Below are 26,111 nucleotides of genomic sequence, written 5' to 3'. Positions count from 1 at the left end.
ACGGATGTGAGAGTTGGATTGTGAAGAAAGTTGAGCACTGAAGAATTGATGCTTTTGAACTGTGGTGCTGGAGAAGACTCTTGAGAGTCCCTTGGACTGCAAGGAGATCCAACCAGTCCATCCTAAAGGAGATCAGTCCTGGGTGTTCATTGGAAGGACTGATGCTAAAGCTGAAACTCCAATACTTTGGCCACCTCATGCAAATAGTTGACTCATTGGAAAAGACCTTGATGTTGGGAGGGATTGGGGGCAGGAAGAGAAGGGGACTACAGAGGATGAGATGGCTAGATGGCATCACCGACTCAATGGACATGAGTTTGAGTGAACTCTGGGTGTTGGTGATGGACAGGGAGGCCTGGCATGCTGTGATTCATGGAGTCACAAAGAGTCAGACACGACTGAGTAACTGAACTTAACTGACTGAGACTAAAATAGCTAAAGGGAATCCAAAAATTAAGATTTGTTAAGATTATGCCTATTTTCTTGAATAAGCCAAGCAAGTACAGGTATATATTTTAATATTACAGAATAATACACTAAAGTGGTTAAGAGAATCCAAAAACTGGATTTGTTTAGATTACTCTTACTTTCTTGAATAAGCCATACAAATCCAGGTATACATATCTTAAATTTTACAGAACAATAGACTAAAGTGGTATGGGAATCAAAAAATGAACCACGTTTTACATTTTTTCTCTATTGCCTGCTGAGTTTTTCCACATTACCAAGAAAATCCCAATATCACGTTATCTTGTTCCAGGTCACAAAATACAGTGGAAGGTTCCCCAACTTGTTTTGCAAAATATCAAAACTCTTATTCTTAAATCTGATAAATGTTTAACAATAAATGTGATCAACATCATTCATAAAGAGATTCTAAAGTCAATAAGCCTGTTCAAAGGAAGAGTATTTGAAAAAAATGTTAAAAGGGAAGAAAAAAACGATAAACTTTTAAGTCACCCATACAGAACAGGAAAACAAAGTTGTTGCACAGAGTGTTCTCCCCAGCCTGACCCTGACTCTCCTCTACTTAGAAACCTGACTGCCCTCTTCAAACACAGTACATTCTTCAGTTGGGTCAGAAATTACTGGCAAATGCTGCACAATAAACATGGCAGTATTACTATCCATAGAGTTATCTCTGGCCCCAGCTCTCTCTTCCTCATCTCTTAAAGCCTCCTCATACCAGTCTGAGATGGAAATGAGGTCAATCCCTTTGATCTTGGCCAAAAATTCCAAAACTTTCAGCTTGCTGGTTTCAGCATAGGACCTTGGGCCCCACAGGAATTCGTACCGTGAAGGATCACTATTAGGCACCATCCGGTACTCTAGAGAATTCTCCTGCACCCAGTTTCTGGTGATGAGCTTCCTAGGTTCCCCATAAATGAAATGCTTCCTCCCAGCTTTGATGCCTATCATATTCAAGAAATTCCAGATGTTTTCCTCAGGGACACAGTTGCCCTCTATGAATATCACACCCAGAATGATTATCAGAAGGCCATTTGTAGGCATGCTCTGATCATCACTAACTATCTTATCATGGGTGAGGCCTAATGAGTTGAAAAGGATGTAGAAGTGGGCTTTAGGGTCCACTTCCTTCACATCAATGCCAGAGATCACTTCTAGGCACTTAGAAGCTTTCTCAAAGATCACAAGAAATTGTTTGTTATCCCTTTTGATGACAGCCTTTAGCATTTCTGCCTTTGTGATGGGCTCCTTCTGTTGATATTTGAGGATCATTAAATGAACCAAATTAGCCACCTTCTCATTTAGCAGGTCTCTGGGCAAGGATTTGGTGTCTTCTGAGGCCTGGTGAAAGCCTGTGCCCTCCTCTTCTTGGCTGCTGGAATCTTCATCTGATTTGCTGCATGACGTGGAAGAGAAGAAGCTCCCGGGACTCTCCGGAGCCTCCTGCTCCTCCTCCTCATGCTGCTTCTCCTCCTCGTGCACCTTCTCCTCCTCCTGCTCCTCCTCCTCCTTCTCCTCCTGCTGCTCTTTCTCCTCCTCCTGCTCCTCCTGCTGCTCTTTCTCCTCCTTCTGCTCCTTCTCCTCCTCCTGCTCCTTCTCCTCCTGCTCCTCTTTCTCCTCCTTCTGCTCCTCCTCCTCCTGCTGATCCTTCTTCTCCTCCTGCTCCTCCTCCTCCTGCTGCTCTTTCTCCTCCTCCTGCTCCTCCTCCTCCTGCTACTGCTGCTCCTTTTCCTCCTGCTCCTCCTTCTCCTGCTTTTTCTCCTCCTACTACTTCTCCTCTGGTGTGCCCAATATCAGTGGAGAGGAAGGGATGGGGGGAAGGAGAGGGGTAGCAGAAGGTGAAAGAGCAAGAAGAAATGGAGAAGGTCTCCTCCTTCTCCTCAGGTATGAAATCCTGAACCATCAGCAGGCCTTGTATCTCACTTAGTGTATGAAAGCCTGACTCAAAAGTGAGGCGTGGACGCTTTGGAGAGTAAGGCATGATAACTCTTGTTGGAGGGAGCAGGTGGAAGTGTTAGCAGGATGGTGGGAGATGGGATCCCACGGGCCTGAAGGAGAAAGTGGGTCAGCAGCCTCATCAGAGAAATGTACTCTTGGCAGCTCTGACAAAGGCTGACTTACAGATCTCCTCTTTAGGGAGTTCTCTAGGGCCTCACAGGGCTCCTGTCTCCCTGGACAGTTTGTCCCCTGGGAACCGGTAAGAGGATGTTAGAAAGCTCCTCAGAGTGCCGCCAACCAGCACAGCCCAAGGCTTCCAGGGATGACTATGGCAGGTGGGGTCAAGCACTGTGAGGTCCCTTCAGTTCTGGAATAGTGGGGCCCTTGGTAGACATTCAGAATATGCACCTCAACTTGACTTCCCAGCACTGCCTGGGCTTCCTCTGCTCTGCTGACCTGAGGACATGGGCCTCACACCAAGGCCCTTACCTCATAGTTCCTGGAGCCCCTGACAGGTTAGGAGGGGTTGAGTTCTGTGAGGTCATTGCTGTTCTGGAGTGGATGATCCCCTCCTTGCTAAGGTTCTTACCTTTGCTCTAACAAGGCTTGTGCCTCCTCTTGCCCTGCCTCCGCTAGCTTAAGACAAGAGCTTACATTCCTGAGACAGATGAGAAGTGAAGGGGCAACACTTTCGGCCACACCTGCCCAAGTCCTCTCAGGGTGACAGCAGGTGCTGAATGAAGTTTGTGGGTTCCCCCTCTCTCTTAGCTGAGGGTTACCCTCATTCCTCACACTGCTCGTTGGTTCTGGGACTCCCTCTGCTGTCTTGAGTCTGGCTCCTTCAGAACAAGCCCTCACCTGCCTGAGACCACCAAGAAGGAAGTAAGGGAACACCATCTGACCACTGTGCCCAGGGCCCCCCAGGGCTGACCACAGGGGCAGGGCAGAGCTGGGTATGCCTTGGGTCCTCAGGTGAGGGTGTGCCCTCAGTCCTCATTCAGGGTCCCTACCTTAAACTCTGGCAGAGTCCAGGACTCTTCCCTCTGCTGAGCTGATGTAGCTTCCACACAGATGGCCACTTCCTCAGAATGAGGACTTAACCTCCCTGAAAAACCCATGGGCAAAAATGAGGTACTACATCTTACCACCCTTGCTAGGTCCTTCCAGTGCTAAAAGCAAGTGCTGGGCCCCATGTGTCCTCTGGTAGGGCTATCTTCAGTCTTCCCTCATGGTATCCATTTTTACCTTGATAGGGCCTAGACCACCCCCTGCTGACTGGACATTACTGCCTCAGACCATGACCTCACCTTTCTGAGACAACTTTCTCACCCTTGGATAAAGTGGGGGCATATCATATACAACCAACCCTGCCTGAATACTTCCAGACCTAAGGACAAGAGATAGCTAGACTCCATGGAGTCTCTTCTTTCTGGGATTGAAAGTGCTTTTGGTCCTCACCAAGTGTCCTTACCTTGACTCTGGTAGTGTCTGGGACTTTTCCCTCTTCTGATCTGACGTGACTCCTTCAGCTGACCTGTCTTCTCACTCACACCAAGGCCTTCACCTCAAGACCTAAACACCCTCAAGACAAAAGTAAAGAGATATTACATCCAACCACCCCTGGTTGGGGGTCTCCCATGACTGGCAGCAGGGGCTGGGCTTCCTCTTCTGAGATAGGTAATTCCCTCTGTCTTCCCTCAATGTATTCTTTACTCCTGGAGGGCCTTGCCCACTTTAGGTGGTGACCTGAAATCATCCTTCTCAGACCAAGGTTTTATCTCCCGGGGACACTTCCACATACCCCTTGCAGGGAGTGAGGGTACACCACATCTGAGCATTACTGCCTAGATCCTTCCAGGGTGGATAGTGGGGACAGGGTGGAGTTTCTGTGAGACCTCTTCTGTCTGTATTAGGGAGTAACCTTAGTTCCCTTCTTCAAGGTCTTTACCTTACCTTGACTCCTCAGATTCTGGAACTGCCCCCTTGGCTGATGTCATCAGCTCAGACCAAAGTGTTCATCTCCCTGGGACACCTCATACAAAGTAAAAAGAGACAAAGTCCAGCCACCCCTGCCTGGGGTCTGTTCTGGCATAGGGGATGTACTCAATCCTCGCTCAAAGTATTCATCTGTACCCCTGGCAAGGCTTGTCCTACCCTCTGCTGACCTAAAGTTTTCTGCTCCAACCCAGACCTCACCTCCCTGAGACACTCTATCCCCTGAACTCCTGGTAGAGCTTGTGGCAGAAGTGAGAGTTCATCCCCTCTGTCCACCCCTACTTGGATCCTCCCAGGGCTGAGATTTTGTGGCATCCTTCTTTTCAGGGAAGGGGGGGTCTTCAGGCCTCTCAGTGACCCTTACCTTGATTCCTGACAGAGCCTGAAACTCCTCCCTGTTCTCAACTGATGTGTCTCCCCTTCAAAGGGATGTCCTCACCTCTCTGAGATGCCCATTCCCCAGGAAAAGTTAGGAAATGCGACATCTGTCCAACCCTGCCTGTGGTCTCCTGGGGCTGACAAGAGGAGCAGAGCTGTGCTGGGGCCCCTTCTCTTTAAGACAGATATTTTCAGGGCAGGCAAGGCCAAATCTACTTGGAGAGGGAGGTCCTCTCAATCCTCCCTCACAGTCCTCTCTGTTATCCAGAGGTCTCCCCCTCAGAAAAAGTCTCACCTCCCTGAGACTACCAGAGTGGAAGTCAGTAAAGCCACATTTGGCATCCCTGCTACATGGCCTTGCAGGGCTGTCAGCAGGGGCAGGTTTCTGGGAGACCCCTCTTCATAAGGTGGGAGGTCCTGTAGATCTTCCCTCAGAGTACTTATTTTGATGCCTGACAGCATGTGGCTCTCCTCCCTCTGCTGAACTCAGGCACACCCACCAGACCCAGGTCTTCCATCCTGGGAAGCCCCCAGAAAAAAAAAAGTAGTCAGGGTCCAAATCCAGTAAGCATCTTTGGCTCTCCTGTGTTGGTGGCAAGGGCAGAGAACTGCTGGGTCCCACGTGTTCTGGTGTAGGGGGTGCCCCCAGTCTTTTATCTGACCTTGGGGAAGGCCTGCAATTTCTCCCTCTACCAAACTGTCCCTGCTCCTTCAGACTTGGTCCTCACTCCCCTGAGAACAACCAGAGAAATGTAAAGAGAGGCCACACCCTCCCTCCCCCCACCTCCCACCCTTTCCCATTCCACTCCCCTCCCCACCCCTCTGCCCAGCACCTCTGAGGGCTGACAGTAGGGGCTGACCAGCATGTCTTCTGCAGCAGGGAGCTCTGGCCCGCTTAGGGTATTCCCACCACCCCGCAGGCAAAGGCCTCTCTCCCCGGACCAGCCCTACCACGTCCCGAGGGAGCAAGGGCCACCACTCCCGAGCCCTGCGGCCGAGTCCTCCAGGTGACTGGAGTGGCAGAGCAGGATTGGTGGGGCTCCTCGGCTGCGGAAGTTCCCCCCAACCCTGAGTTTCACATTCACGCCCCACGGGCCCGCCTCCCCTCCTCCTCTTGACCTGAGGCCGTTCCCTCACCCTGCAACCACCATCACCATGAGACGCCAGACAGAAGTCAGAAGACAAAGAGGGGCGCAGCGCCCCCTAGATCTCCTCAGGGCTGAGAGCAGGCGGGGAGGGCGTCATGGGCCCCTGGGTTCCCAGGGGGACCCTTCAGTCTCACAGAGTGGAAACGGAGCCTTCCTCTGCATCCTCACCTCCACGTCTCCCACCGAGTCCTCCACTGACGCCTCAGTGCCCTAGGCCCCTGGGCGCAAGTCAGGACACATCACACTCGGGACCCCTGCCTGAGACCTCCTGGGAAAGGATGGCCGAGGCACAGCATGCCAGAGGGTCCCGTCCACGGGGGCTAAGGAGGCTGCTCTCCCCTGCTCTGGGTCCTAGCCTCAAAGGCCAGCAGGGCCTGGGCTCGTTCCTTGGTGCCCCAAGTTCATCCTCCTCTAACAAGCCTCACCGCATGTCCAGGAAACCTACTGTGGGTTCTCAAAGCTGAAAGCAAGCAGATGGTGGGGCTCCCTCCACCTGACCTGCAGTGGGCTTCTCCCACTTCTGGGTCCTCACCTGATAGACAACAGCTGAACTCCTTCTTCCCCGGCCTCTCAGAGCAGTCTCGCGTCCCTCAGACTCCAGGAGAAATGGGCCCGACACACCACCTCTAGGAGTCCTACCTACGGTCTCTCAGGGATGACTGCAGGGCTAAGGCGGGGCCAGGTTTCTCCGCCCCATGCACAAGGTGGATTTTCGGCTCTACCTATCAGACACAGCCAGTGTTCCCACTCATTCTGTGGGGCAGGGCTGGATTTCCAGCTCTACCTTACGAGAGGCAACCAGGGTTCATTTCATGGCTGTCTGTGCGGCAGGGTGGGGTTTCCAGCTCTGCTATGAGAAGTGGCCAGGTTTCTCCACCCCATCTGTAAGGCGAACCCTGGGTTCCCACTCTTTCTGAGAGGCAGGGCCAGATTTGAAGCTCTACCTTAGGAGACACGGCCAGGTTTCTCTGTCGCATCTGTGAGGCAAAGTCAGGGTTCCCGCTCTTTCAGAGAGGCAGGATTTCCAGCTCCACCTATGAGACACAGCCAGGGTTCCCGCTCTTTCTGCGGGGCAGAGTCCAGTTTCATGGCTCTGTCTGTGCGGCAGGGAGGGGGTTTCCAGCTCTACTATGAGACGTAGCCAGGTTTCCTTGCCCCATCTATGAGGCAGAGCCAGAGTTCCTACTTTTTCTGCAGGGCACTGACAGGATTCCAGCTCTGGTGTGGAAAAGCCATGCAGTCCTAGCTCAGAGTCCTCACCTTGACTCTGGGCTCAGCCTGGGCTGCTTCCCTCGTGATCTCCAGAACAAGCCCCTACTCCTTGAGAATATCAAGGCATGCAGAGCCAGGGCTATGGAAGGTTGACAGCAGAGGCAGGGCAAGCTACTGGCCCGCCCTGAGATTGCAGGCATACCCTCAGATTTGTCCAAAATAGTATTTATATTTACTCCTGACAAGGCTTGTATGCCCTCCTTTTTGCTGACCTGATGATGCATCCTTTGGTCCAAAGTTGCCATTTCTCTAAGCACCTCTCCAAAGAGGGCATGGGGGAGGGGCACTCTATCTGACTGGACTACCCAGGACATCCCATGCTGACTGTATGGGCAGCTTTTTGTGGGTCCCCCACTGTCTGGGAAGGGGCTCACCACAGTCCTTCCTTAAGATCCTCCTCTGGATGCCTGGCAAGGCCTGGGTCCCCTTCCCTCTCCTGACATGAAACAGGGCTCCTCAGAGCAAGGTCCTCAACTCTTTCTGATGCCTTAGTGAGAAGTCAGGGAACCCCACACCCAGCCATCATGCTTTAGGACCTCCTAGAGTTGAAAGCAAATAAAGGGCTGGATTCTATAGTACCTTCTCTGTCTGGGGCAGGCTTCTAATTGCTCCTCCCTCAGGGTCTTCACCTTGATGTCTGTTGGTAATTGGATGATGACAGTGTTACTTGTCCCTACCTTCTGACCACATCCAGTGACCACACCCTGAGGTTTCACAGGGCTGACCACAGAAAGAGGGCAGGGCTAGGGCCCAGTTCTTCAGATCCTCAAATCCTCTTTTAAGTCCTCACCTGGACAACTAGCAAGATCTAGACTCCTCCCCTCTGCTGGCCTATGTCTGCTACCTTCAGACCAAGGCCTCTACCCTCCTGAGACCCCCCCAAGCTGGAAATGAAGGGGGCTGCTCAGCCTGAGATCTATGCCTGAAGTCTCCCAGGACTGATATCAGCAGTGAAGCAGGGTTCTGTGGGATACTCTCTGTTCTGGTATGGGTGCACCCCTCAATCTTCTCTGAGAGTCCTCATCTTGTACCCTGGGTTCAACTAAATACAAAATGGGAAATTATCCCTTCCTGCCATCTCTGGCCATTTGCTCAAGTGCATCTCCTATAGAGAATGGTTTTAGATTCCAGGCTAGATGCTGTGTAAGAGAGTAGCAGCATCCATGAGAGAAATGAAGCCCAACTTCCTGATGGGTCTCTTCACTAGCCAGACTTAGATTTTAGAAACTTTTGTTCTAAAAAATGTATTTTCTACAAGGAAGAAGCTGAACAGTTGTGATTATGGGATATCCTGCCTCTTTTGAGCTTATCTAACTCTGCATTGTCCAATGATGTAATTTTCTTTTTTATAACCCTCATTCTTAGAAATATATTGTACATTTTGCATCTCTACCAAATATATATGTAGAATATATGTGTGTGTGTTTGTATTTCATGAATATCTACCCTTACTGTGGGTGATTCATTGTGATACTCACTATTCCATTTTTAGTACATTTTTTATAGTCTGCTAAAATAGTACATTAAAAAAAAAAAGACCAGTCTTTACCCACTAAATGGGTTTCAACTGATTATTAGCAGACTCAAGTCATACTGGATAAATCAACCCATTTTTCCTGCTGTCCTGTTGTCCTCAAGGATACTGGCATCTGGGGTTTGAGGTGCAGCCTCAGATTACTCTATTGAAGTAGGAGCAGAAGCTTTTAAACTTTACTCCTCCCTATACTGTCATCTTCCTTCTATTATAATCTATAAACTCTCTCCAACCTCTCTTACGCCCAGGACTTCCTCATCCCAAACACAAGTTCAACACAGTCCTCAGTCTTCCCCAGAGGTTTCTCATGTTTTGTTGCTTAGATTTTATTATGTACAGTTGTGAGATTTCTTTTTATTCTACCTTCTATCGTTTTCCAGGCTTGATTTTGGGAGAAGACAATGGGCCAAGTTTGATTGTCATCTTTGAAGCTACGAGTAAGGCATGAAATCTGTAAATGAGAATTGACATCTTTACAATGATGTATATCCCATCAGTAAGTATGAAATACTGCCCCATTTATCTGAGACTTACTTTACATGAATTTATCAGTAAACTTTTATAGTTGCCTCCATAAAGATCTAAAATGTTTTTGTGATGATTCTTTTAAGGTACTTTTTGGATTCTATTGCTGTTGTGAATGGGATATTTTCGATTACATGTTCTAATCAGTTACTGCTTTTATGTGACAAGCCTCTGTCTTTTGCTATAGTGAATTTATACTTTCTGAGGTTTCTTGTTCATTTGAATATTCCACATGCTTATTCTTTAGAATTTTCTACACAGGTAATATCACCAAATAGTATAACTTTCTTTTCAATATTCATACCTCTTATTTATTTTGATATCCACAGTTCTGACTTTGTGTTCCAGTATCATTTTAAATGATAAAGATGATAGCATGTATCTATTTATTTTCCCTGACTTTAATGGAAATGCTTCTACTATTTCACATTAAAGCATGTTTGTTGTAGATCTGGGGGGATGGAAGGTCCCTTGTAACCTTAGTTTGCTAAAAGAATTCCCATGAACTTGCATTGAAATTTTCTAATATTTTTTTAAAAATGTACCCATTGAAGTAATGAAATGGCTTTCTTTTGTTATGGGCTGAATTGTGTACCCCCAGAATTCATATATTGAAGTCCTAAACCTCAGCAATTCAGAATGTGACTGAATTTGGAGATAGGGCCTTTAAAGAGACAACTGAGGTAAAATGAGGTCATAAGGATGGGGCCTAATCCAATATGACTGGAGTTCTTATAAGAAGAAGGGATGAGGAAACAGATACACATAAAGATCATATGAAGACAGAAAGAGAAGACAGTCATCTACAAGCCAAAGAAAGTGACCTCAGGAGAAACCAATCTTGCCAACATATGGATAGTAGACTTGTAACTTGCAAAATTATAAGGAAAAAAAATTTCTATTGTTTAAGCCACCTGGTCTCTGGTATTTTTGTATGGCAGTCCTAGCAAATTAACACACTCCTTTAATTAGTTAATGTAGGGAATTATAATTGAAAATATTTCCTAATGTTAAATCATGTTTTTATTTCTCAGACACTATCTTTTTGTTCATTTAATTCACTGCTGTGCTGAATATGCTATTAATCTATTTAAGGTATTTTCTGCCATATGAGTGAGTTTGGCTCAAATGTTATTTTCGTGGGGAGTCCTCATCTCGTTTTTGAATTAAGGAGAGCTAGCCTGGGGAAAATAGTTGAAAAACTGCCCACCGTTTTATATGCTTTAGAAGAGGTTACATGACATGGTGATTTGGCTCTCTCTGACCATTTGATAAAATCGGCCTTCAAACTGCTTGTTTTGGAGCATATAAGGATGGCTTAAACTTTGAAAATAGTTTCAGTTTTTATCGTTCAGTTGGAAGTTTCTATTTCTTTATGAGGCGATTTGATCTTTATTTTCCTAAAAAGTCATTGCTTTCACTTAAGATTTCATATTTAATGACATGATATTTATAATAAAATTTTTACTACAGAAATCCTAAAACATACACAACAGTAAAGAGAATAGTATAATGAACCCAATATACCTGATACTCAGCATCAACAATCATTAATGCATGGCCAACATGGTTTTAATTATATATATCTTCATCTACTACCACCACCAATCTTTGCTTCTTGAATAATGTAAAACAAATTTAAGATATTATGCTGTTTCATCTCTAAATATTTCAGTATGCATTTTAAAGGATAATGACTCATAAAATATGAACTCAACGCAATTATAAACCCTAAAAATTTCTATTTATATACATATTTCTTAATTGCTTTCCTTCAAATTGGTGCCCAGATATGATCTATACATTGGTATTGCTTATTATGTCCCCAAGTTATTTTTAATCTACAGGTTTCCCCACACACATAACATTTTTCCATTACAATTAATTTTTGTTATTTAATGAAACACATACATATATATTGTGTTCTGTCCTATATCCCATAGTCTGTACTTTGTGGATTGCAACACTTTAGTGTCTTTTAACATGTTCTTCAGCCTTCAGTACTTCTTTTCATTGCCAGTTAGAGGTAGAGACTTGATCAGATTTTTTTTTTTTTTTTGTATTTTCTTTTGTTTTCCAAGACTACTCCATAGGTGATGCTGTGTACTTCCAATGGTGGTTTAGTCACCAACTCATGTCTGACTCTTTGTGACCCCATGGGCTGTAGCCTGCCAGGCTCCTCTGTCCATGGGATTTTCCAGACAAGAATACTAGACTGGGTTTCCATTTCCTTCCCAGGGGATCTTCCCCACCCAGGGATCAAACCTGGGTCTCCTGCATTGCAGGTGAATTATTTGCCAACTTAGCTACCAGAAAAGCCCAAGTGCTTCCAGTAGGAGGGTACATAATGTCTGGTTACCTCTCTTTGTGCTGATGCTGGCAGTCACTGATGACAGTTATCCATTAATCCCTTAGGTCTTGAAGAATGATAATTTCTTATTCGCTCATTTCATTTTAATTTATTAGCTGAAATACCCCTATACTGTATGTAGAAATTATTCTTTGTCCATCATTTGTTTATCCTGAGGGAAAGGTATAATATTTGCTGTGTTCTCTTATTACATTTAAATCTCTTCTGCATCAATATTTTGTATAATTTTATTTAAGTTATATTGTTTATTTCTGATTTTATATTCAGTTCAGTTCAATTCAGTTCAGTCACTCAGTCATGTCTGACTGTTTGCGACCCCATGAACCACAGCACGCCAGGCCTCCCTGTCCATCACCAACTCCTGGAGTCCACCCAAACCCATGTCCATTGTGTCGGTGATGCCATCCAACCATCTCATCCTTCTCCTCCTGCCCTCAATCTTTCCCAGCATCAGGGTCTTTTCCAATTAGTCAGCTCTCCACATTAGGTGGCCAAAGTATTGGAATTTCAGCTTCAACATCAGTCCTACCAATGAACACCCAGGACTGATCTCCTTTAGGATGGACTAGTTGGATCTCCTTGCAGTCCAAGGGACTCTCAAGAGTCTTCTCCAACACCACAGTTCAAAAGCATCAATTCTTCTGTGCTCAGCTGTATTCAGTAATCATATTTAAAATTTTGTCTGTTTTATAAGATTTTCAAAGAATGGGCTTTTGTTATTTGACTCTACTGTTTTCCATTTCCTTATTTCTGCATTTACTTTCTTTATTTCCTGCTTTATACTTCCTTAGGTTTAACATGCTATTTATTCCCTAGCTTCTTGAATGGCTTGGATGTTTCATGCATTTCTTATTTTTTAAATACATCTATTTAAGGCTATATATTTCCCTCCGAGTAGCACCTGGGTTGCATCACACAGTTAAAGTTAAATATATCATCTGATTACTTCAGTTCAGTTCAGTTCAGTCACTCAGTCATGTCCGACTCTTTGTGACCCCATGAATTGCAGCACGCCAGGCCTCCCTGTTCATCACCATCTCCCAGAGTTCACTCACACTCACGTCCATCGAGTCTGTGATGCCATCCAGCCATCTCATCCTCGGTCGCCCCCTTCTCCTCCTGCCCCCAATCCCTCCCAGCATCAGAGTCTTTTCCAATGAGTCAACTCTTCTCATGAGGTGGCCAAAGTATTGGAGTTTCAGCTTTAGCATCATTTCTTCCAAAGAAATTCCAGGGCTGATCTCCTTCAGAATGGACTGGTTGGATCTCCTTGCAGTTCAAGGGACTCTCAAGAGTCTTCTCCAGCACCACAGTTCAAAAGCATCAATTCTTCAGTGCTCAGCCTTCTTCACAGTCCAACTCTCACATCCATACATGACCACTGGAAAAACCATAGCCTTGACTAGATGGACCTTAGTCGGCAAAGTAATGTCTCTGCTTTTGAACATGCTATCTAGGTTGGTCATAACTTTTCTTCCAAGGACTAAGTGTCTTTTAATTTCATGGCTGCAGTCACCATCTGCAGTGATTCTGGAGTCCAAAAAAAAAGTGTCTGACACCATTTCCACTGTTTCCCCATCTATTTCCCATGAAGTGATGGAACCAGATGCCATGATCTTCGTTTTCTGAATGTTGAGCTTTAGGCCAACTTTTTCACTCTCCTCTTTCACTTTCATCAAGAGGCTTTTTAGCTCCTCTTCACTTTCTGCCATAAGGGTGGTATATATAAAAACTAGAAGTGCAAAAAATATTTTTGATTAAAAGATGGAGAATATGAGAGATATATAGTGTTATATAGAGAAGGTTTCAGGATCCAGGGGTATTTTTGTTTTTTCTTTTCTTAATTATAAAAGTGGGTAGCCTTTCCCCTATCCAGGAGATCTTCCCAACCCAGGGATCAAACCCAGGTCTCCCACATTGTGGGCAGATTCTTTACAAGCTGAGCCACAAGGGAAGCCCAAGAATACTAAAGTGGGTAGCTTATCCCTTCTCCAGGGGATCTTCCCAACCCAGGAATCGAACTGGGATCTCTTGCATTGCAGGCGTATTCTTTACCAACTGAGCTATCAGGGAAGCCCTTATTAACTATAGAAGAAACTTAAACCTATTTAATTGCTGGTGACAGAATTGGGTTTATCCCAGGAATGTGATGAAGTTTAATACTAGAAAATCTGTCACTATTATTGGCCACACATGTCAGAGATTGTCCAGGAAAATAGAAACCATGATAAATATTTAAAGCAGAAAATTGGTGGCAAAAATGACAGAGAAGCTAAACATGGGACAGTTGGGGAATCCAATAATTTGCAACATAAAGAAATGTTAGTTTCAATAGGATCTGAAGCCATGGTGGATCAATCTGATAGGGCTGGAACCATGGGAAATATGTAGCTATTAAAGGGAAACCACTTGATGCAGAGTAAGGAGAAAAACTGGCTGTTTCTTTCTCCTGGGTTTAATATCCTGCTGGTTTGCCTGTTGGCAGAACTCAGATGGAAGCAAAATGTTAGCCAGCCTAAGAATTGCAGACTGTAGGATTCAGCCCATATATATTATAAGGCAGAGAGGAGGACAAATGAGGGGTGAATCTGAGGGCAGTTAAGCCCAGGAAAAGCATGCAGTGTTGACAGATTAAATGAGAAAGATAATATCTAAATTGATACAGAATCAATAATGTATTTTGTCCTCATTCCACACCTTCCCAAGTCCAGGCTAGATTAAATGTTCTTCTCTGTGTTCCCATACCCCTTTTATGCTCTTCATCTCATCATCAAATTAATTTCCAAGATGTGATTAACAGTTTGTCTATCTCCATAGACTATGCCATATCTCCCACTGAATCCACAGTGTCTGTATATTGCTTCAATCAGAGTGTGCACTGTAAATATTTGTTCTTGAATCATTTGAATTTTTAAATAAAATACATAATTATTTTAACTTTATAATCTTTCCTAGGTTGAGTATCACACAAAAGACATGATTACACAAATGTAAACACAGAAATTAAGGTAACAGCTTCCATCTAGTCAGATTACACTCTTACCTGAAGTAATTAGCATCAACCATTATCTAACCTAGGAACTGCATCGTTCTCAACGTTTACCTGTCAATATTTTAAAGATATAATCTTAGAAACCTATAAAAGCTGGGAAATGAAGGAATTATGAAACTTATATGTTGATAACCTCAAGAAAAAGGTCTTGAAAAGTTAGTTTTCTTTTTTCCACAAATTGTAACAGACTTTTCTCAAAAATATTGAGTAGAAAATAGAACAATTAATCTCAGAGATTGACAGAATATACTTCACCCAGGATTTAATAAAAAAAATAGACAAGGCCACCTCGCCTGGGTGTCTTAAATGACCTTTGTATTACATGGCTATTTAGCTGGAAAGAAATTCTCTCTATAGTATACCATTACCAACATTTAAATCATACAATCACAGATTCACAGTACAGAAAAAGGACCTTGAAGGACATTTAGTCTAGTCACCCACTGAAGTTTTAGACATACCACTTGTTACAAAGTTCCTTACATAAAGTCCATAATTGGTCCCTGTGTAACTGGTTATTCATTAGTTCTGATTCTGCTTTGTGGAATCACAATAAACATTTCTAAACAACCACATGGCAATCCTTCAGATGTTTGAAAATAGCCAATGTGTTCTGCTCAAGTCTTATACATGCTAAGTCACTTCAGTTATGTCTGACTCTGTGTGACCCTATGAACTGTAGCCCATCAGGCTCCTCTGTCCATGGGATTCTCCAGGCAAAAATACTGGAGTGGGTTGCCATGCCCTCCTCCAGGGAATCTTCCCAACTCAGGGATCAAACCCAGTCTCTACGTCTCCTGCATTGGCAGGTAGGTTCTTTACCATTAGTGCCACCTGGGAAGCTGAAGTCTTACTAGTCCAAAATAACATACTTATTTCTTTCAGGTGATTCCCATATATCACAGTGTCTACTAAACACTAAACTTCATTGTCTACTAAACAGCTGTAGTTAGAGGTAAATTAAAATTAAATATTTGCATCTTTAGTCATAATAGCCATGCTTTAGATATTCAGGGTGGCAGAGGATGAGATGGTTGGATGGCATCACCAACTCAAAGACATGAGTTTGAGCAAATCCCAGGAGATGGTGAAGGAAGGAGAAGACTAGTGTGCTATGGTCCATGCTATCACAAAGAGTTGGACATGATTTAACAACTGAACAACAACATGTACCTGGTAGCTATTGAATTGGAAAGCACTGATAGAGAGCATTTCCATCATCCTTATCACAAAAGTACTGGTATTGTTCAGTGCTGGTCTATACCTCTCTTTTTTGTAGATTAAAAAAGATTTATAAATGGTGAATTATAAGTTAGGCTTTTTTTTATCTTTCATCATCTGGTATCTTCCTTCTACAAGCACTATACTTCTCCTCATAGAAGCACTACACTTCTCCTCTAGAAGCACTACACTTTCCTTCTAGAAGCACTACACTTTCCTCATAGAACATAATATTACTCACGTTCAATTAGAAAAGCAGAAACACTAAGATCCAAGACATCATCTGAAAATAATCTTCTTTTCTGTGAAATATAGTGATCTATAACTTTGACTTTTCTTTCTAAGCCTATGGATATTTGCTTTGCAATGCTGCAGCAGTTTTCAAAATCAGAAATTCTAAACTCCTTGAAGAATTCTAATAACTCCCTGAAACGGTTAGTACAATGTCCGAGAATATGTTTTTATTTTTATAATAATTTACTAATCAATTTACTGCTTGAGCATAGGCTGCACTTGTCCTGGCATTCAGGCCAAAGAGTTAATGTTTGTACAAACACTACAGGGACAGGTTCTGGGGACAGATGAGAAAGACAAGGTCCCACCTTGGGTCCCAGCACTTACTCCATGTGAAGTATGACCTCTCCCCCTGATCCACAGATGATGCCATCACTATTACTGCTTTAGCTGTCACCATCACTGCCCCCAATCTGGGCCAAGATTCCAGCATCACCTTCCTGTTAGGGACCTGTGGTACCTGGGACCTGCAATAAAATGAGATACAATTAAATATTCACTTCTTCCATGAACAAAGGGAGGCTTGCCAGGAAGCTATTTTAACAGTTGATGTAAGAGGCCATAAGAATATTAACTAGAGTAGTTGTGGTAGGAATGGAAAAGAGTGAACAGATAAAGAGTGTTTTCTTTGAGATTCTTCCCTTAAGTAATAGAAACAACTCTAATCTTATATAAAAACTGAATGTTAATGTTTCACATAACCAAACCAAAGGGTGAGTCTGTCCTCAAAACAGTTGGAACTGAGACCTCAACTACCACCTGGCTGCCCACTCTGCTGTTTCCATTCTCTACAGTATGCCTATCTTTGTAACCAAGGACAAAGATACTCTACTAGATACTCTACTCTGGATACTCTACTAGAACAACTTCATTTTATTGAGAGGAAAAAGCAATTTCCTTCCAAGAAGATAGAGATGCTCCCAAGGGAAGAGACACTAAGACAATAAACCAGATAATGTAAACCTCAGAGACATAGTCTCCAAAAAAAAAAAAAAAAGACAGATTTTCCTAACATTTTATAAATGTAAATGGAGGCTACAGAGGGCAGTACTTTATTTCTCCTAAGTGGAAGAAGGCAAATTTTTATCTTGGCTTTTCCTATCCTCGGGTCATTCTTCTGATATGAGGAAGGGATGTGTCAAGAAAGATACTTGAACTCAGAATAACAGAGGTATGTAATTATCTGTCTCTTTGGGTTGTCCGACCTTTGTTCACCTCCATTAGATCTAATAATAAAGAGCTAATTACAGATGCCAAAAAAAATATCTAAATACAAGCAAAAAAGCTGTAGAAACTCCATACTCAGAAAACACATGTATCCGTATTACACTTTCAATAATTCTTTATACCGTCTTCATATATTTATACATAAGGAAGGTAAAGGCTGGAACAAGAAACTTTGATATACCTAATATTTTTTTAACATGATATGGTTGTATTTTTCTTCTTGTATCCATAGGAAGATCCAGGTAACTGAAAATCTGAAGAATGTCCTAATATAAGCCTCTTATCAAAGATTGGATGCTAAATAGAAAAGAGTTAAGTGTTATAACTTTCCCACTCCTTTGGAGAGTAAGCCAATGGAGGTATATTAGGATGCAGGGTGTGATAGGGTTGGAGGGTTAACAGGAAAAGATGATTTCTCCAGTTGAGACCTTTCCCCAGTGCACCCTACTGTTAAGAGCAGAGCACACTTTTTAAAGTGCTTCTTATCAGTTCTAATCTTAATTCAAAAATCAATCTTCTTAGTCTGGTGTGATAAACCTCAGGAAGACAAGGTTCAGTTCAGTCACTCAGTCATGTCCGACTCTTTGCGACCCCATGAACCCTAACACGCCAGGCCTCCCTGTCCACCCGGAGTCCACCAAAACCCATGTCCATTGAGTTGGTCATGCCATCGAACCATCTTATCCTCTGTCATCCCCTTCTCCTCCTGCCCTCAATCTTTCCCAGCATCAGGGTCTTTTCCAATGAGTCAACTCTTTGCATCAGGTGGCCAAAGTATTAGAGTTTCAGCTTCAACATCAGTCCTTCCAATGAACACCCAGGACTGATCTCCTTTAGGATGGACTGGTTGGATCTCCTGGCAGTCCAAGGGACTCTCAAGAGTCTTCTCCAACACAACAGTTCAAAAGCATCAATTCTTCGGCACTCAGCTTTCTTTATAGCCCAAATCTCACATCCATACATGACCACTGGAAAAACCATAGCCTTGACTAGATGGACCTTTGTTGAAAAAGTAATGTCTCTGCTTTTTAATATGCTATCTAGGTTGGTCATATCTTTCCTTCCAAGGAGTAAGCGTCTTTTAATTTCATGGCTGCAATCACCATCTGCAGTGATTTTAGAGCCCCCCAAAATAAAGTCAGCCACTGTTTCCACTGTTTCCCCTGTTTCCCCATCTATTTGCAATGAAGTGATGGGACCAGATGCCATCACCTTAGTTTTCTGAATGTTGAGCTTTAAGCCAAATTTTTCACTCTCCTCTTTCACTTTCATCAAGAGGCTCCTTAGTTCTTCTTCAATTTCTGCCATAAGGGTGGTGTCATCTACATATCTGAGTTATTGATATTTCTCCCAGCAATCTTGATTCCAGCTTGTGCTTCCTCCAGCCCAGCGTTTCTCATGATGTACTCTGCATAGAAGTTAAATAAGCAGGGTGACAATATACAGCCTTGATGTACTCCTTTTCCTATTTGGAACCAGTCTGTTGTTCCATGTCCAGTTCTAACTGTTGCTTCCTGACCTGCATACAGATTTCTCAAGAGGCAGGTCAGGTGGTCTGATATTCCCATTTTGTTCAGAATTTCCACAGTTTATTGTGATCCACACGGTCAAAGGCTTTGGCATAGTCAATAAAGCAGAAATAGATGTTTTTCTGGAACTCTCCTGCTTTTTTGATGATCCAGCAGATGTTGGCAATTTGATCTCTGGTTCCTCTGCCTTTTCTAAAACCAGCTTGAACATCTGGAAGTTCCAGGTTCACGTATTGCTGAAGCCTGGCTTGGAGAATTTTGAGCATTACTTTACTAGCATGTGAGATGAGTGCAATTGTGTGGTAGTTTGAGCATTCTTTGGCATTGCCTTTCTTTGGGATTGGAGTGAAAACTGACCTTTTCCAGTCCTGTGGCCACTGCTGAGTTTTCCAAATTTGTTGGCATATTGAGTGTAGCACTTTCACAGCATCATCTTTCAGGATTTGAAATAGCTCAACTGGAATTCCATCACTTCCACTAGCTTTGTTCGTAGTGATGCTTTATAAGGCCCACTTGACTTCACTTGCCAGGATGTCTGGCTCTAGGTGAGTGATCACACCATCATGATTATCTGGGTCATGAAGATTTTTTTGTACAGTTCTTCTGTGTATTCTTGCCATGTCTTCTTAATATCTTCTGATTCTGTTAGGTCCATATCATTTCTGTCCTTTATCTAGCCCATCTTTGCATGAAATGTTCCCTTGGTATCTCTACTTTTCTTGAAGACATCTCTAGTCTTTCCCATTCTGTTCTTTTCCTCTGTTTCTTTGCACTGATTGCTGAGGAAGGTTTTCTTATCTCTCCTCGCTATTCTTTGGAACTCTGCATTCAGATGGGCATATCTTTCCTTTTCTCCTTTGCTTTTCACTTCCCTTCTTTTCACAGCTATTTGTAAGGCCTCCTCAGACAGCCCATTTTGCTTTTTTGCATTTCTTTTCCATGAGGATGTTCTTAATCCCTGTCTCCTGTACAATGTCACGAACCTCCGTCCATAGTTCATCAGGCACTCAGTCTATCAGATCTAATCACCTGAATCTATTTCTCACTTCCACTGTATAGTCATAAGGCATTTGATTTAGGTCATACCTGAATGGTCTAGTGGTTTTCTCCACTTTCTTCAATTTCAGTCTGAATTTGGCAATAAGGACTTCATGATCTGAGCCACAGTTTGCTCCCAGTCTCGTTTTTGCTGACTGTATAGAGCTTCTCCATCTTTGGCTGCAAAGAATATAATCATTCTGATTTTGGTGTCGACCATCTGGTGATCTCCAAGTGTAGAGTCTTCTCCCGTGTTGTTGGAAGAGGGTGTTCGTTATGACCAGTACGTTCTCCTGGCAGAACTTTATTAGCCTTTGCCCTCATTCTGTACTCCCAGGCCAAATTTGCCTGTTACTCCACGTGTTTCTTGAATTCCTACTTTTGCATTCTGAATGCCAAAGCGAGCTTTCCACTAGACCCTGAGTGCACATAGTCCTGCAAGTATCAGCTGAGAAGCCACTGCCTTCCTCTCCATTCGCCAAACTGTTTTCCCTCTTTACCCACACATACTGACAGTACTTTGCCTTTCTACTGACAACTACCATTTGCCTGGGCTTGACAAGTTTTATGCAGAAGAGTCTTCCCTTCTAGACTGTACATTCCAGAATTAAGTGCACGTATTGACACATGATAAGTACTCAGGAGTAGAAATAAACTGATACGGGGGCACCAAAGATTGCCTTCAGCATAAGAATACCCATGCCCCTCCTACCCATTGGAATCATAATACTAGAAGCCTGGACCACACAATGGTAGCCAAAGGTGACTGACTACAGCAGGCCAACTGAGAACAAGACAACTTGAGGATGACCATATACTGGCTCTGTCACTGACTGTTATTTTATTAGAAACAAGTTGGTTCTTGAAAGTTGTATCCACTGGTTGTTTCAGCTTTTGAACACTTCATTCCTAAATTTCTCTCTCTACTAAAGTATGGCATTTTCTTTTCCCCTTGGAGCATCTTGTGAAAAACTATGCTCTTTTCTCTCTCAAGTTCAGTTTCTGTAGTACATATACACAATTATATTCAATATATTTCACTTGAGTGTACTCCTCTCTCCTCTAATTTATTTCTGATATTTTGTGGAAAATTACTCAAGTAATGAAACACTCTATTTCCAAGTATATCTTCAGGCAAAAGAGGAAGGAGTGAATTTACAGACAGTGCATAAACCCAACGTTATGAATATCTCCCAAAAAACTGATATTTACAACAAACAGGCAATTTTTGCCATACTTCCAAGAAGACATAAAATTTTCTAGAATCCATAACACATCGTGTGGGCAACAGAAAGGAATTTCAGGCACTTAACTGCTCATGGCAAAAGGACAAAGCAACAAACAAAAAACATGCTGTAATATCAAAGTAGTCACACCAGGATAGGATATTAATTTCAAATATAGTTTTTAAATGTCACAACTGTCAGAATACTAGAAGGATTCTTGAGGTAAATACTAAAGAATTACCCTGCAGTCCAGGCTATTTTTACTCTTCCACATTATCTTTGATATTTTAAAGATAACCTTTAAATTGTAAACATTTATTATAAAAGAATATGAAAATGAAAAAAAATGTAAAGAAAAAATTTAAAAATCCATCTGTGATATACCACCCAGGGATGAGAGATTTTAAAATATTGACATACAGTTGATATTATACATGTTTCAATGCCATTCTCCCAAATCATCCCACCCTCTCCCTCTCCCACAGAGTCCAAAAGACTGTTCTATACATCTGTGTCTCTTTTGCTGTCTCGTACACCCGTGGCTAAAGCTCAACATTCAGAAAACGAAGATCATGGCATCTGGTCCCATCACTTCATGGGAAATAGATGGGGAAACAGTGGAAACAGTGTCAGACTTTATTTGGGGGGGCTCCAAAATCACTGCTGATGGTGACTGCAGCCATGAAATTAAAAGACACTTACTCCTTGGAAGAAAAGTTATGACCAACCTAGATAGCATATTCAAAAGCAGAGACATTACTTTGCCGACTAAGGTCCATCTAGTCAAGGCTATGGTTTTTCCTGTGGTCATGTATGGATGTGAGAGTTGGACTGTGAAGAAGGCTGAGCACTGAAGAATTGATGCTTTTGACCTGTGGTGTTGGAGAAGACTCTTGAGAGTCCCTTGGACTGCAAGGAGATCCAACCAGTCCATTCTGAAGGAGATCAGCCCTGGAATTTCTTTGGAAGGAATGATGCTAAAGCTGAAACTCCAATACTTTGACCACCTCATGCGAAGAGTTGACTCATAGGAAAAGACTCTGATGCTGGGAGGGATTGGGGGCAGGAGGAGAAGGGGACGACAGAGGATGAGATGGCTGGATGGCATCACTGACTCGATGGACATGAGTCTGAGTGAACTCCAGGAGTTGGTGATGGACAGGGAGGCCTGGCGTGCTGCGATTCATGGGGTCACAAAGAGTCGTACATGACAGAGCAACTGAACTGAACTGAACTGAACTGAACACCTATGGCGGATTCATGTTGAAGTATGGCAAAACCAATACAATATTGTAAAGTAAAAAATAAATATATAAATAAATAATTTTTAAAAATAAAATAAAATATTGACATACATTTGAAACCTTGAAAATGAGTTGAACTTCATGGGTAATTTATATGTGGATTTTTTTTTCAACAAATGTGTATAGAACAAATAATCCACAGTTGGTTGAATCTGCAGATGTGCATATACAGGTATGGAGTGTGAACTATACAGTTAAAAGCAGAATTTCAACTGTGTGTGGGGTCAGTCCCACTAATTCCCATGTTGTTCAAGGGGCATCTGTATTTATTCTGTCTTTTGTAATGCAAATATAGAAGACCTCTTATTTATTGCAAGCAGTCTAAAAAGTCAGTTGAAATAAGAATAAAAATTATGCTAAATATTTTTAATAGATTACTTTTTAGAGCATACAGAATTTTTTTCAGATTGGCTTCTCTCACTTAGTAATATGCACTTCCAGTAAGATTCCACCATGCCTTTTCATGACTGGACAAGTTATCTCTTTTTAGCTCTGAATAATATTCTACCATCTGAAAGTACCACAGTTTGTTTATTCAATCACTTACTGAAGGACATCATTTTACTGCAGGTTTGGACAATTATGAATTGAACCATCATACATACCCAGGTACCGGTTTTTGCATGGACATCAGTTTACAATTCTTTTGGAAAACACTAAGGAGTATGATTCCTGGATAATATTAGAGAATGTTTAGTTTTGTAAGAAACTGCCAGTCTTATAAAATTGCTGTACCATGTAGTTTTCCCACCAGCAATGAATGACAGTTCCTATTATTCCACATCCTCATCAGCATTTGGCATTCTCAGGGCTCTGAATTTTGGCTATTCTAATACTTGTATTCCCTTCATGGATCACAGCCTTGTCATGGCAAAGGGGCTTGCATAACTCAGTGAAGCCATGAGCTATTCCATGCAGGGCCACCCAAGATGGATAGGACATAGTGAACAATTCTGACAAAATGTGGTCCACTGGAGGAGGAAATGGCAAACCACTCCATGGTTTGCCTCAAGAATCCCATGAACAGTACAAAAAGGCAAAAAGATATGACACTGGAACATGAGCCCCCCAGGTCAGTAGGTGTTCAATATGTTACTGCAGAAGAGCAGAGAGCAGTTACAAATAGCTCCAGAGAGAATGAAGCAGCTGGGACAAAGCAGATGATGCTGCTCACTTGTGGATGTGTCTGGTGGTGAAGATAAATTCCGACACTATAAAGAACCATACTGCATAGGATCCTGAAATATTAGGTCCATGAATCAAGGTAAATTGGATGTGGTCAAGAAGGATATAGCATGATTGAACATCAACATCTTAGGAATATATAGGAATGGGTGAATTTAATTCAGATGACTACTATATCTACTACTGTGGGCAAGAATTCCTTAGAAGAAATGGAATAGTCCTCAGAGTCAACAAAAGAGTCTGAAATGCAGTACTTTGGTGCAATCTCAAAAATGACAAAATGATCTCTGTTTTCAAGGAAAACCATTCAATATCATAGTAATCCAAGTCTATGCCCCAACCATTGATGCCAAAAAAGCTGAAGTTGACCAGTTCCATGAAGACCTACAACACCTTCTAGAAGTAACACCCCCAAAAAGGTGCCCTCATCATTATAGGAGAAAGTGAAAGTGACAGTTGCTCAGTCGTGTCTGACTCTTTGTGACCCCATGGACTATACAGTCCATGGAATTCTCCAGGCCAGAATATTGGAGTGGGTAGCCGTTCCCTTCTCCAGGGGATCTTCCCAACCCAGGGATCAATCCCAGGTCTCCCACATTGATAAGTGGTGCTGGAAAAACTGGATAGCTACATGTAAAAGAATGAAATTAGAACACTTCCTAACACCATAAACAAAGATAAACTCAAAACGGATTAAAGACCTAGATGTAAGACCAGAAACTATAAAACTCTTCAAGGAAAACATAGACAGAACACTTGATAACATAAAGCAAGATGCTCTATGAACCACCTCCTAGAGTCATGGAAATAAAAACAAAAGTAAAAAAGTGGGACCTAATTAAACTTAAAAGCTTATGCAGAGCAAATAATACTATAAGCGAGGTGAAAAGACAACCTTCAGAATGGGAGAAAATAATAGCAAATAAAACAATTGAGAAAGTATTAATCTACAAATTATATAAGCAGCTCATACAACTCAATACCAGAAAAACAAACAACCCAATCAAAAAGTGGGGAAAAGACCTAAACAAACATTTCTTCAAAGAATACATACAAATGGCTAACAAACACATGAGAAGATGCTTAATATTGCTCATTATTCAGTTCAGTTCAGTCGCTCAGTCATGTCTGACTCTTTGCGATCCCATGAATCGCAGCACGCCAGGCCTCCCTGTCCATCACCAACTCCCGGAGTCTACTCAAACTCACGTCCATTGAGTCGGTGATGCCATCCAGCCATCTCATTCTCTGTCATCCCCTTCTCCTCCTGGCACCAATCCCCCCCAGCATCAGGGTCTTTTCCAATGAGTCAACTCTTCGCATCAGGTGGCCAAAGTATTAGAGTCTCAGCTTTAGCATCAGTCCTTCCAATGAACACTCAGGTCTGATCTTCTATAGGATGGACTGGCTGGATCTCCTTGCAGTCCAAGGGACTCTCAAGAGTCTTCTCCAACACCACAGTTCAAAAGCATCAATTCTTCAGCACTCAGCTTTCTTCATAGTCCAACTCTCACATCCATACATGACCACTGGAAAAACCATAGCTTTGACTAGATGGACCTTTGTTGGCAAAGTAATGTCTCTGCTTTTTATTTTATTTATTTTTTTTTAGTGGGTAGCCTTTCCCTTCTCCAGGGGATCTTCCCAACTCAGGGATCTAACCCAGGTCCCCACATTGTGGGCAGATTCTTTACCAGCTGAGCCACAAGGGAAGCCCTGTCTCTGCTTTTTAATATGCTATCTAGGTTGGTCATAACTTTCCTTCCAAGGAGTAAGCATCTTTTAATTTCATGGCTGCAGTTGCTCATTATTAGGGAAATGCAAATCAAAACTACAGTGAGATATCACCTCACACCAGTCAGAATGGCCATCATCAAAAATTCTACAAACAATAAATGCTGAAGAGGGTGTGGAGTAAAGGGAACCCTCTTGCACTGTTGGTGGGAATGTAAACTGATACAGCCACTATGGAAGAAGGTCTGGAGATTCCTTAAAAAACTAAGAATAAAATCACCATATGACCCAGCAATCCCACTCCTAGGCATATATCCAGAAGAAACCAAAATGAAAAAAGACACATGACCCCAGTGTTCATTGCAGCAGTATTTACAGTAGCTAGAACATGGAAGCAACCTAGATGTCCATCGACAGATGCATGGATAAAGAAGCTGTGGTACATATACACAGTGGAATATTACTAAGCCATAAAAGGGAACACATTTGGGTCAGTTCTAATGAGGTGGACGAACCTAGAGCCTATTACAGAGTGAAGTAAATCCAAAAGAGAAAGATAAATATCATATACTAATGTATATATATGGAATCAAGAAAGATGGTACTGAAGAATTTATTTGCAGGGCAACAGTGGAGAAATAGACACAGAGAACAGACTTATGGACATGGGAA

General features: G+C 42.8%; 1 protein-coding gene across 1 annotated transcript; it reads right to left on the bottom strand.

Moving 5' to 3' along the window:
* Window positions 1-540: 540 nt before the first annotated feature.
* On the bottom strand, window positions 541-7,444 carry LOC120881558 (melanoma-associated antigen 10-like). Its single transcript, XM_040265285.1, has 3 exons — window positions 7,342-7,444; window positions 3,417-3,511; window positions 541-1,962 (listed from the first exon to the last, which is right to left on the bottom strand). The coding sequence occupies exons 1-3, from the start codon at window positions 7,442-7,444 to the stop codon at window positions 1,027-1,029; spliced, it is 1,134 nt and encodes a 377-aa protein (XP_040121219.1). The 3' UTR covers window positions 541-1,026.
* Between the last annotated feature and the right edge of the window lie 18,667 nt (window positions 7,445-26,111).

Source organism: Oryx dammah, unplaced genomic scaffold (genome assembly GCF_014754425.2).
Source record: "Oryx dammah isolate SB20612 unplaced genomic scaffold, SCBI_Odam_1.1 HiC_scaffold_23, whole genome shotgun sequence".
NCBI classification, from domain to species: domain Eukaryota; kingdom Metazoa; phylum Chordata; class Mammalia; order Artiodactyla; family Bovidae; genus Oryx; species Oryx dammah.
The sequence above is the reverse complement of the archived record's forward strand: the minus strand, read 5'-3'. Positions and strand labels throughout refer to the sequence as shown.

Bases quoted from the DNA above. Each gene is read 5' to 3' on its own strand.
- LOC120881558 (XM_040265285.1), bottom strand. From the start codon at position 7,444: ATGGCAACTTTGGACCAAAGGATGCATCATCAGGTCAGCAAAAAGGAG. The intron at 3,512-7,341 runs GTATGCCTGCAA...TGGGTTTTTCAG, and splicing joins TATTTTGGACAAATCTGAGG to GGAGGTTAAGTCCTCATTCT. The intron at 1,963-3,416 runs GTAGGGACCCTG...GAGGAGGAGCAG, and splicing joins GGACTCTGCCAGAGTTTAAG to GAGGAGGAGAAGGTGCACGA.